The sequence below is a fragment of the Macaca nemestrina genome, chromosome 18, assembly GCF_043159975.1.
Source record: "Macaca nemestrina isolate mMacNem1 chromosome 18, mMacNem.hap1, whole genome shotgun sequence".
Taxonomy (NCBI): Eukaryota; Metazoa; Chordata; class Mammalia; order Primates; family Cercopithecidae; genus Macaca; species Macaca nemestrina.
The window spans coordinates 16,114,586-16,127,258 of NC_092142.1; the positions used below are offsets into that span (position 1 = coordinate 16,114,586).

The 12,673-nt window shown below is 51.7% G+C and overlaps 2 protein-coding genes across 3 annotated transcripts in view; one reads left to right on the forward strand and one right to left on the reverse strand.

Annotated features, from left to right (window-relative positions):
* The window catches only part of LOC105467719 (ATP binding cassette subfamily C member 1 (ABCC1 blood group)), a 195,150-nt gene extending 190,237 nt beyond the window's left edge, over positions 1–4,913 (forward strand). For both annotated transcript variants that reach the window (XM_071084179.1, XM_071084180.1), the window contains exons 30-31: positions 226–420; positions 3,025–4,913. In XM_071084179.1, coding sequence (XP_070940280.1) covers positions 226–420; positions 3,025–3,133 — 304 coding nt within the window. In that variant the 3' untranslated portion in view covers positions 3,134–4,913. The remainder of the gene's footprint in view (positions 1–225; positions 421–3,024) is intronic.
* Positions 4,914–10,049: 5,136 nt separating this feature from the next.
* The window catches only part of LOC105467717 (ATP binding cassette subfamily C member 6), a 73,026-nt gene continuing 70,402 nt past the window's right edge, over positions 10,050–12,673 (reverse strand). Inside the window, exons 30-31 of the mRNA XM_011717375.3 lie at positions 11,041–11,235; positions 10,050–10,720 (exon numbers count right to left, since the gene is read on the reverse strand). Of these exons, the coding sequence (XP_011715677.2) occupies positions 10,612–10,720; positions 11,041–11,235 (304 nt within the window). The 3' untranslated portion in view covers positions 10,050–10,611. The remainder of the gene's footprint in view (positions 10,721–11,040; positions 11,236–12,673) is intronic.

Genomic DNA, 12,673 nt, shown 5'->3' on the forward strand with positions numbered 1-12,673 from the left:
GAGCCACTGTTTTGAGAATGATTCTGAACCTACATCTTGCTGAATAGGAGATGTGCTCTGATTGATTAGTGATGTCTGCTGCAGACACAGATGTTGGGAGTGGACGTGGTTTCCTGGTCGAGCAACATCGAGTGTCTCCTTTCACATCTCCCAGCCTGGGCCTAGGTTCAGAGTCAGGGGTGGTTTGATCTAACACTGTCTCCTGGTCTTTTTCTTTCGATCAAGTGTTGGGCAGCGCCAGCTTGTGTGCCTGGCCCGGGCCCTGCTGAGGAAGACGAAGATCCTTGTGTTGGATGAGGCCACAGCAGCTGTGGACCTGGAAACGGACGACCTCATCCAGTCCACCATCCGGACACAGTTTGAGGACTGTACCGTTCTCACCATCGCCCACCGGCTCAACACCATCATGGACTACACAAGGTGATGCCCCTGGCACAGTGGCCTCTAGGCTTTGAGAGTTTGGCTTACTCACTGGCTCATTCATTCATTCATTCAACACTGTCCTTATCCCTAGTGACAGCCCCAGTGGGTGGATCCTCTCTTCATCCTGGATGGTACCAGGTATTTCTTTTTTTTTTTTTTTGAGACAGAATCTCACTCCGTCTCCCAGGCTGGAGTACAGTGGCGCGATCTTGGCTCACTGCAACCTCCACCTCTGGGGTTCAAGCAGTTCTCCTGCCTCAGCCTCCTGAATAGCTGGGACTACAGGCATGTGCCACCACGCCTGTCTAATTTTTGTATTTTTAGTAGTGACAGGGTTTCGGCATGTTGGCCAGGCTGGTCTTGAACTCCTGACCTCAGGCGATCTGCCTGCCTCAGCCTCCCAAAGTGCTGGGATTACAGGCATGAACCACTGTGCCCAGTGGTACCAGGTATTTCTGACATCATCCAGTCATTCATTCTGTCATTGTATCTGCATAGCGCACCTGCCATGTTCCCAGACACTGGGGACTCTGTAGGCTGCTATCAGACAAGGTCCCTGCCTCTAGGACCAAGTAGCTTATTAGATAGAGGAGACGAAATAGACAGAGCAACAAACCAACAGGATTCCAGAGGGCAGCAAGTGCTGGGAAGGACGCTTGCCGAGGAGACGGGATAGCAGGTGCCAGGCAGGGCCATTGTTTACATTGAGCACTGCAGGCCCAGTGCCTGGGGCCCACAAAAAAGGTTTTATTTTTTAAAAAGAAGCAGGCCAGGTGCGATGGCTCACGCCTGTAATCCCAGCACTTTGGGAGGCCGAGGCGGGCAGATCACCTGAGGTCGACAGTTGGAGACCAGTCTGGCCAACATGGTGAGACCCTGTCACCATTAAAAATACAAAAATTAACCGAGTGAGGTGGTGCGTGCCTATAATCCCAGGTACTTGGGATGCTGAGGAAGGAGAATTGCTTGAACCTGCGAGGTAGAGGTTGCAGTGAGCTGAGATTGTGCCACAGCACTCCAGCCTGGGCGACAGAGTGAGACTCCATCTCAAAAAAGAAAAAAAAGAATGTAATCCAACCTTGTTTCTATTGATACCAACACAGTCATAAAATAGAAATTTTAGCATTTTGTGTGGAGAAAGCCGCCTCCGCAGGCATCAGTGCCGGGGATCACAGAAGTCACAGTGCGGCCGTAGTGCCAGGATCTTGGGGGTTTTGAGTTTTGCTTGAGTCACCTCTGAGGAGGTGACATTTTAGCTGAGACCTGAACAATGAAAGGGAGTCAGCTGTGAGAAGATCTGGGACAGCGATCTGCAACCTTGTTCTTAAGGGCTGGGGTAGTTTCAGCTTTGCGGGCCACATGGCCTCTCGGCCACTTGACTCCAGTGTTGCCTTGTGAGCGCAGTCATAGTGCACAAATGAATGAGCATGGCTGTGTTCCAGTAAAACTTTATTCATAAAAACAGGCGGGGTCAGATTTGGCCTGCAAGCCACAGTTTGCCAACCTTTGATCTAAAGGAAGAATATTCTAGGCAGCCGGTACAGCCGAATGTAAAACTGAATGAATGTGCTTAATGAATTTGAAGGCTAGCATGAGGAGGCCGTTGTACCTAGAGGCTGGAATTGAGGGGACAGGGGTAGGAGATGAGGCCAGAAACGTAGGGCAGGGGCTAGATCTTAGAGCAGCATGTAAGCACGGTGAGAAGCTTGGAACTTACTCTAAGAGCCCTGTAAAGCCATTGGAAAGTTTTAAGCAGGGGGGTGACATGAGTTTCCATTTTATTTATTTATTTTTGAGATAGCGTCTCACCCTGTCGCCCAGGCTGGAGTGCAGTGTTGGGATCACAGCTCACTGTGGCCCCAAGCGATCCTCCTGCCTCAGCCTTCCAAAGTGCTGGGATTATAGGCGTGAGTCTCTGCACCCAGCTGACATGATGTTTCTAGTTCACTGAGTACCACCTACTAAGTGACAGATACTGAGTTGGTGCTTTTGAAATATAGGACATAGAAATGAGGACAGAAGTGGGCAGTGTCAAATCTTACAGGACCTAAAATATTAGGGGTCAGCCAACTATGGCCCACAGGCCGTAGATCTGGCCCCTGGCCTGTTTTTATGAATAAAGTTTTATTGGCACACAGCCACATCTGTTCATTTTCCTGTTGTCTCTGGCAGCTTTCACACTATAAATACAGCAGAGATGCATAGTTGTAACAGAAACCATATGGCCTGCAGAGCCTGAAGTATTTGCTGTCTGGCCTTTTTCAGAAAAATGTTGCCAATCCTTATTGTAGACTATGGTAAGATCTTTTTATTTTACTCTGAATGTAATGGAACAGTGAATGTGAACAGTCAACACTGTTAATACGGTTCCCACCATGATTGATGTGGGGTAGATATTAAGGAAGTGGCCTCATGGGAATTTGACATTGACTAGAAATAGAGATGGAGGGTGAGCAACCAGCTGGAAGGCTGCTGACCAGTCCTAGCAGAAAGTGTTAGGGACCTGACCCAAAGCAGGAACTTGCCCAGGTCACTTGTCGCAGGGGCATGAGGTGCTCACCCCTCTCCTTCCTCTGATGTCTGTGTCCCCTCCCGCTACAGGGTGATCGTCTTGGACAAAGGAGAGATCCAGGAGTACGGCGCCCCGTCGGACCTCCTGCAGCAGAGAGGTCTCTTCTACAACATGGCCAGAGACGCCGGCCTGGTGTGAGCCGCACAGCTGGCCTATCTGGTCAGAACTGCAGGGCCTACATGCCCGCGCCCAGGCAGGAGTCAGTACCCCTGGGAAACCAAGCCTCCCACACTGAAACCAAAAAATCAAAACCAAACCCAGACAACCAAAACATACTCAAAGCAGCAGCCACCGCCATCCAGTCCCCTGCCTGGAACTGGTCGTGAAGACACGGGACAGACACAGAGAGGCGAGCTGCCCAAAACATGCTCTCCCTTGCCCCTGGTGCCCTGAGACACACACACAGCCTCATGCCCCCGGGAATGCAAGTGTGTTCCTGGTGCTTCCCGCGGACGAGTTTTGGCAGCCAGACTTCTGAAGGAATTGGTTGTATAGAAGATCCTAGTGACCAAATCCAGCCGGCTGCCTCGGATCTCTCCAGCCGAAGTCTATGGACTGCAAGTCTTTGAGATGCCTGTGGCTCCCATCACCTCTAACATCCTTGTCTGGGTCCATCCGGAATGCTTCATTTCCTTGGGGCTGCAGTTTTGAGGTTGAGGGGCCTGGAGAAAATCATTGCCTTCCCTTGGCAGTGTCCCAGGGCCCTGCATGGTCCTCTTACCAACATCTGGTCTTCCAGGCACTCAGAAGCTGGGAACCAGCATCCCAGCGCCAGCTCTGCCAGTTCTTGCTTCAGGCCAGAGGCAGCCTCTGCGCTCCCAAGCCTGTCCTCCTGGAAGGGACCTGGTTGGACTAACAGATAACCTGGACCTGGAACTGCAGGGCCAGGGGATTGTCTCGTAGGGCCAACGTTCCACCTGGGGTTCCCCTCCCCACTCACCCCCACTCCAGGCTTTCCCTTGCTTTTTTCTTTTGCTCAACATTGTAAGAACAATCAACGCCATTATTACTGTTCCCACCATGATTGATGGGGGGTAAATATTAAGGAGATGGTCTCATGGGAATTTGACATTGACTAGAAATAGAGATGGAGAGTGAGCAGCCAGCTGGACAGCTGCTGACCAGTCCTAGCAGAAAACGTGTTAGGGGCCTTGCCTGAAGCACTGTTGGTTGCTTACAGTGTTGATTGCTTTTCTTCTTTTTTCTTACCCCTCTTTGCTTTCCCTCTCATGGTACCTGCTCATGGTTATGAAGCTTTCAAAGTAAAGAACACGAAGTACCTCCCAAGTATTACCAATAGGTACCAAAAAACGTCCCCTTGAGTCTTTTCCTTTTTTTTAGACTTTAATTCTCTCCCTTGGCATCCGGTTAGCCCCCCAGGGGGGGCAGCATTGTGGAGAACTTGACGTTTAGTTATTGATGCTCTTCCAGGACACAAAAAGAACCCATCTTTGAATATCAGTGATTTTTTTTTTTCTTTAAGTACTGTTCCAGGGAGAAAAACTGTCTCAAAACTTGAACTTCTTGGGAAGAGAAGTGTTAGGCTGAGAAGTCACATTCCCAGGAAATAGTGAGGAGCTCGCCCTGTGCTTGACCGTTTTGGTCTCTGTATTCCTGGAAGAAAACGGAGAAGCAGCATCGTTTAAAGCCTGTTCTTTAATGTGTCTCCGTTGGAGCCCAAAGTGAAATCCAGAAAGCAGCCAGAGCTGACGGCTGCCCCAGACTCATACTTGCTAAGAATTACATCGCCGACTTCAAACCCAGAGAGCATCTTTCTTTTAGGTGAAAACACATATATTTATTTTTTGTAAGTTATACCATTCTTTCGCATTAGATAAACCAAGTTTTGGGGGATCCTTTTGTAATGACTTAAACTGGAAATGTGAACATTTGCAGTAAAAACAAATATATATATCTATATATTTTCTTTCTTTCTAAACAGTAGTTCCCTTTCCTTTGGGGCCTCAGCGAGGGTTCCAGCCATCTCCTGCACTGTCAGGATCTGGCCTCTTCCTGTTTCTGTTCTTTCCTTTTGACAGGTTGCCTCTAGTGGGAGCTGTTGCCAGAAAGGGCAAGTCCTGGACATCACTAGTCGGATGGGGTTTAGTGGGAAGGCGGGACAGCCGCAAGGTGGACGGAGTCCCGGCTTTGGGGTCAGACAGATCCTGGCTTGAGTCCTGCTCTTGTCATTCGCTGTTCTGGTGACCCTGGGAAAGTCACTCAACCTCTGTGCCTCACTTGCTTTGTCTGTAAGATGAGGCTAATCGTACGTATCCTGTGAGCAGCGATGTGTGTGGTACTTGTAGCCTCGGTCAAGTTCTAAGACACAGGCGAGGCAGAAATCACATGTGGCCAGAATGATCCTTGAAAATCCTGCCCTCCCCCTGCCTTTTTTTTTTCCCCCCCTAGAGACAGGGTCTCAATCTGTTGCCCAGGCTGGTGTGCAGTGGCACAGTCCTAGCTCACTGCAGCCTCAAACTCCTGGGCTCAAGCAGTCTTCCTGCCTCGGCCTCAGGCATGTGCCACCAAGCCCAGCTAAGTTTTTAAATTTTTTATAGAGACAGGGTCTTGCTATGTTACCCAGGTTGTTCTTAAACTCTTGAGCTCAAGGCATTCTCCTGTCTGAGCCTCCCAAAGTGCTGGGATTCAGGCACCTGGCCTGAAAATCCCTTTATGTTAGTCCAGAGAGGCAAGGCTGTGCTGCAGTAACAAATTCACCATAAAATCTTGGGAAATGATCGCAAGGCTTTATTTCTTGCTCATGCAGTTCTTGATGAGGGTCAGCTGCCTCTCTAGGGTAGCTGACTTCCCTGTGACAAGTGATCCAGGCTGTCCTGGTTTTATCACATGGCCTCCCAAGGGCTGGCTTCCAGGTCCCCACAGCGGGAGAAGGGAGAGTGGACGACTCTCACCCACTCTTCCCTGTCTGAAACCAGAACTGACGCAGTCAATCGCACTCACAGCCCGTTGGCCAAAACGAGTCACATGGCCCCAACCCAGCCACTGCGGGAGCTGGGAAATGGAGGGGTGCCTGTGGAAGAGAAGTATTTCTCCCTTTCCTATCTCATGTGATTCCCGTGTTTTGGACAGCGGAGTAGTCGGAGTAGAGTGTTTGGTTTCTAACTTTGAACTGAGTGCGTCTGGGCTGTAAGGAATGTATGTATTTGGGGAGCACACCATTTCTGCCACACTTAAAACCATGCACCAAGTACATGAGCAGATGGAACATTCCAGCACTGCCATTGTTCCCTCAAGCCTTCCTGTCCCCTGATTGAAATTGTTGGCTTGCCCTAGGGACTGTGGTGTACAAAGATGCTCAGAGAAGAGCCGGCGAAGTGGTGACCATTCGAATGAGTAGTAGTGTCTGGGTGCAGTGACTCATGTCCCAATGAAACTGTTGGCTTGCGTTAGGGACTGCGGAGTATGAAGTTGCCTAGTGAAAAGCCAGTAAGGTCATAACCATTAGAGTAGTTAGTATCGGCCGGGCATGGTGGCTCACGTCGGAATGAAGTCACTGGCTTGCATTAGGAACCACGGAGTGTGAAGGTGCCCAGTGAAAACCTGGTGACATTGTGACTATTAGAATTAGCAGTATTGGCCAGATGCGGTGGCTCATGCCTGTACTCCCAGCACTTTGAGAGGTTGAGTTCAAAACCAACCTACCTGAGGCCAAGAGTTCAAAACCAGCCTAGGCAACCTAGTGGAATTCCGTGCATATAAAAACAGTTTTTGTTAAATTAGAAGTAGTTGAGGCTGGGCGCAGTGGCTCACGCCTGTAATCCCAGCACTTTGGGAGGCTGAGGCGGGTGGATTGCGTGGGGTCAGTAGTTCAAGGCCAGCCTGAACAACATGGTGAAACCCCATCTCTACTAAAAACACAAAAATTAATTGGGCATGGTGGCACATGCCTGTAGTCCCAGCTACTGGGGAGGCTGACAGAATTGCTTAAACCTGGGAGGTAAAGGCTGCAGTGAGCTGAAATCATGCCAGTGCACTCCAGCCTGGGTGACGGAGCGAGCTGAGGCTCCATTTCAAAAAAGTAGTTGGCTCTACCGGCGGGAATCTTAGTGTAGATGTGGGATATGTTTAGATCTGAAAGCCTGACCCTAAGTATTGAAGTCCCAGGTCAGATCCTAAGCAGTCCCCGAGAGCGCCACGTGGTATGCACCTGTGCCTGTGTCTTGGGGTGGGACAGCTGCGTGCTCGGGTGGAATCCGGGGCTGGGTACAAGTTTAATCCCCTTGATGAAGAGGAGGCAGAGGGAGGCATAACTCCTCATCCAGGTGAGTGGAAGTGCTGTGGAAGGAAGCTGTGTTTTGTACCTACTACGTGCTGGCCCTGGGCTCACTGTAGAACTCTCCACATTGGAAAGGCTCCCGCGGGCCAGAGAGGTCTAAGGAGGGGGCTGGTGCTTCCCAGTGTTGACCTGTTCATCCGTCCTCATACCCGCCGTCAGATCCTACAGCAAATTTGTTTGGTTTTCTGCCCAACACCCAGAATCTGTCCACTCCCCATCCTCCCATTGCCACCCCGCTGGTCCCAGCCACCCCACCTTCTCCCTGCATCCCTATAACAGCTTCCACTGTGGTCTCCAGGCTTTTGCCCCTAGCGACACACACACACACAATCACAGTGTCCTCAACCCGGTGGCTATAGTGACCTTATGAAAACATGCATTGGCTGGGTGCAGTGACTCCCCTGTAATCCCAGCACTTTGGGAGGCCAAGGCGGCGGATCACCTGAGGTCAGGAGTTCGAGACCAGCCTGACCAACATAGTGAAATTCTGTCTCTACTAAAAATACAAAAATTAGCCAGGTGTGCTGGCAAGTGCCTGTAATTCCATCTGCTTGGGAGGCTGAGGCACAAGAATTGCTTGAACTGGGAGGTGGAGGTTGCAGTGAGTCAAGATCGTGCCCCTGCACTCCAGCCTAGGAGACAGAGTGAGTGAAATTCTGTCTTAAAAAAAAAATTTATTTTATTTTATTTTTTTTTTAATTTTAAGAAAAAGAGGCAAGGTAGCCTGATGGTGAGGACATGGGCTCTGAAGCCAGACTGCTTGGGCAGAGACACCACTCATTCTGTCTGTTTTCTCATCTGTCAAAAGGGCCTGATGGTAGTACCTTCCTCATCCAAGTGTTCCAGTAAGGGGCCCAGTGAGGCGGCTTCCTCCTCTGGTCCACTGAATGAGTGTGTGGCTGGCGGGCATTTAGAGCAGTGTCAGGTACACGTAGTTACGTGTTTGCAGTGGTGAGATGGACGGTGGTGAGTTTTAGAGAGTCTACCGGGCGCAGGCACTGACCAGAGAGGAGGTCCGCAGCCCTGCTGGATGGAATTCGTGTTCCACCCACCAGCCAGGCCCTGCTGGCAGGAGCCCATGGCAGGGGTATTAATGGCCTGGGCATCCCTGCTGGCGCGTCTCCAGGCTGCCGTGCTATGGGCCCGACAGCAGCCTCATTAGCAGGCTGGCAGGTGCTGGTTCCCACGTGCCGGCCGCCTGTGGCCCACCCTCTGCTCCCTGGCATGCAGCCTAGGAAAGAGGATCTGGTGGCCCTGGGTCATCCCAGGCTGAGTTTGCCCAATGTCCACGTGACAGCCCCTGCCTGGGGTCACTCTGCAAGGCAGTCAGGTGGCTCAGCTCCAGGCAGAGAAAAGACGGGCTGCATCCGCCCTTCCACTCTCTAAAGGGCAAAGGTGCCCTGTGCAGTGACTTTGGTATTAGACCCAGAAGTAGATCCCCACTCTGTCCTTACTGGGTCACCTTGGCAAGTCATGTCAAGCCCTTGAGCCTCAGTTTCCTCACCTGTGAAATGGAGCTAGCCATAGGTAGTGGGGCCACAGCGCTGCAGGCATGACTAGGGGCAGGTGAACACTGCGGACTCCCTGCCTCACATTGAAGGTGGTAGAAGCTGCAGTTAGATCTAGATTTAGTTTACTCCATGCCAAAAGGGGCATCACAAAACCCTCTGTCAGGATGGGCATCAGAAAGTCCCATGACCTGATAGAGCTGGCTCTGTGTCCTTAAGAAAATGTGGCGTCCTTGTCCCGTCACCCTTGACACCGGCAAAGCCACTGCCCGAGTATCTGTGGATGATGGATGGCAGCGGGGCAGGTTAGACCAGGGATTTTCAACCAAGTGGGTCTTTTTGTTTGGGGTTTTTACAGACAGTCTCGCTCTGTCACCCAGGCTGGAGTGCAGTGGTGTGATCTCGGCTTATTGCAACCTTCTCTGCCTGGGTTCAGGCGATTCTTCTGCCTCAGCCTCCGGAATAGCTGGGATTATAGGTGCCCGCCACCACGCCTGGCTAATTTTTGTATGTTTGGTAGAGCCAGGGTTTCACCATGTTGACCAGGCTGATTTGGAACTCCTGACCGCAAGTGATTCGCCTGCCTCGGCCTCCCAAAGCGCTGGGATTACAGACATGAGCCACTGCGCCCGGCCCAACCAGGTGGTTTGACCCCTCTGGGGACGTATGGCAGTGTCTGAAGATACTTTGTCACAAGTCTGGTGGTGGTAGAGGGAGGATGTTACTGGCATCTAGTGAAGAAGAGGCCAGGGCCGCTGCTGAGTGTCCTACGATGTGCAGGACGTCCCCACAGCACAGCACTGTCTGGCCCCACATGTCAGTAAGGTTCAGAAAGCCTGGGGGATTGCCTTCTCTGCTTCCACGAACACGTATCCATGTGTTGTGTTATTCTTGCTGCTGAGACTCCCTGGCGAGCATAAAGTTAGGATCAAGGGAGGTATCTGATGTCTCACGCCGCCCTTCCCAGCGATCTATGTGTGGCCTTAAGCTGAGCTACTTTAGACTTCGTTCCTCTTTTCTGGTTCCTGAAGCTGGTTTGATGAGTCCAGTATTAATATTCTGACCACTTTCAGAAACAGGTGTGAGGAGGCTGGGCACAGTGGCTCATGCCTGTAATCCCAGCACTTTGGGAGGCCGAGGTGTGATCAGAAAATGGTGGTGGCTATTCCGTATCCTCACCATAGTGTGGATTCACGAGCCTGCATGTGTGATAAAACTGCACGGGACAAAATACACACACACGCACGAGTACAAGTAAAACGGGAAATCGAGCAAGATTGTTGTGTCAATGTCAATGCCCTGGCCGTGATGCTCTATACTAGAGTTTTGTAAGATGTTACCATTGGGAGAAACAGGGTAGCGAGTACACGAATCTATATTATTGTTTCTTTAACTGCATGTGAGTCTGGGATTATCCCAAAATAAAAGTGTTAATTTCTAAAAAGTACACACAGCATGGCAGTCCCCCCTCCCAGAGATCCTGAGTTAAGGGTCTAGCGGGGAGCCTGGGCATGTGCTTGAGTCCCCGACGTGAGTCCAGGGTACAGCGGGGCTGAGAGTCACTGTTGACATGGGCTGCAGGGTGGACAGGGCGAGATGGGCCCTGCCCGGGCAGACCTGCGTATTGCTGGGTCCTTCCGGCTCTGATGCTCTGTGATAATCCGCCACTTTCTCTGCCATTTCCTCCCAGAGAGCAAACACGGGTCTGGACTGAACGTCGCGTGGAGCTATCAATGACCCCGGGTCACTTCATCTCCAGCACTGCAGGCTCTGCGGGCTGGCCCGACGGGGGTACAGGTGAGGGTCTTGGGTCAGACCAGGCCTGACTCCTGGGCCAGCCTGTAAAACAGGCCCTTCTGGGCCAGCAGCTGGGCCGGACTGCCGCTCTCTGCCACCTGCCCCTTGTCCATGACCAGAACCCTGTGAGGGAGAGGGAGACAAAGAGGCTCTTTGGACACCAGCCCAGGCTCTCGGCAGCTGTGAGAGCCCAGTGTGTCTGCACTGAGGTTTTCTCCATAGAAGTCCTGCTTTCCGTGCAGCTCCCTGGCCCTCACAGCTGGGTTGGAGGCGTGTGCTGGGCGCATGTCCTTGGGCAGCCTTCCCGCTTGGCATGTGTTCCCGGGCATCGCTCCCACTCTGGCCCCATTCAGGGCCCTTCCAGCTCTAACCGGGACTGCCTCCGCTCACTTCCCCCACCGCTGCAGGGCTGCAATGAGGGCCGGCCGGGGCGGGGGCCTTACCGGGCACAGTCCATCACGGAGCGCAGGCGGTGCGCGATGAGCAGCACAGTGCACTGTGCAAACCAGCTCCCGAGCGTGGCCTGCATCTGCAGCTCCGTGCCCGGATCCACGGCGGCCGTAGCCTCGTCCAGGATGAGGATCTGGGTCTTCCGGAGAAGGGCACGTGCCAGACACAGGAGCTGTTTCTGGCCCACGCTGGGAACGATTGGGACAATTAGGTGGGATGTGTGTGTGTGGGCATGTGTAGGTGTGCCCAGAAACAGGTCCCTGAAACCGTGCAGGAGCGAGGTCCTGTGTTCAGGCTTCCCCACACATGGGGTCTGCGGCCCCTTCCTGCCGTCTTTGAGCAGGCTGACTGTAGGCAGGTCATTCAAACCCTTTGTGTCTCAGATTCCCACCTGTGAAATGGCTACTTTCTTTTTTCTGTTTATGGCTATGTCTTTTTTTTTCTTTTTTTATTTTTTTGAGATGGAGTCTTGCTCTGTCACCCAGGCTGGTGTTTAACGGCATGATCTCAGCTCACTGCAACCTCCACCTCCTGGTTCAAGCGATTTTTCTGCCTCAGCCTCCCAAGTAGCTGGAATTACAGTCATGCGCCACCATACCCGGCTAATTTTTTGTATTTTTTAAGTAGAGATGGGGTTTCACCATGTTGGTCTGGCTGGTCTCAAACTCCTGACCTCAGGTGATCCACCCACCTTGGTCTCCCAAAGTGCTGGGATTACAGGCGTGAGCCACTGTTCCCTAGTAGTTCTATTTCTAGGTTTTTTGAGAAATCCTCATACTATTTTCCATAGTGACGGTACTAATTTACATTTCCTTCATCAGCGAAAGCACAGCTTTGACTTCAGTCATGCCCTTGCAAACGAACCTACAATGACTCCCCACTGCTTCAAGAATCAAATGTACAGTCTTCCTAAGACATTCAAGGCTGGTGTTGAGTGGGCCTTAAATGCAGAGTGTACAACACCTGGGTGGGATTCCGGGCATGATCCACCACGCCTGGCCCGTTTATGGCTGTTTCTAGTTCTATGTCTTCACCTTGTGCCAAACACATTGTAAGGGCTAATATATTGACTCAATCCTCATGATGTCCACAAAGTAGAGATTATTGTTCTCCTCTTTGGAGGGAGGAGGACACATACACAGAAGCTCAGTGGCTTGACCAAGGTCTCAAGGCGGGTCTCCAGGTGGGTCCATAATTTGAACCCAAGTCCTCTGACCCCAGAGTCTGCACTCCTAATGGATCCGTCCTCATTGAATTGTGAAGACACGGCACATAAAAGTGTGTGGGGTTGTCACAGAGTAAGCCCTGGGCACGAAGTAGCACCCTCTCATTACAGGTGGAGAAGTTGAGATTCCAGGTCGTGAGGCCGGTGAGCCCCTGACTCAGGTGGGAAGTGGTCCCTGGGGCCCCAGCATGTCTGTCTGGCACCGTAAGCCCTTCCATGAGACAGCGTCCCTTTAGATGATCAGAACCTACTATGGTCATGCAGGCGTTAGAGTGCCTGGGTTTTGTCCGGACCTCACTACTTATAAGCTGTGTGACCCCAGGCAAGCCCCAGGCCTCCAATTCCAACTCTGTGAAATGACGTTATCAGGAGTGTGACCCAGGACTAAAATGAGTATTTAC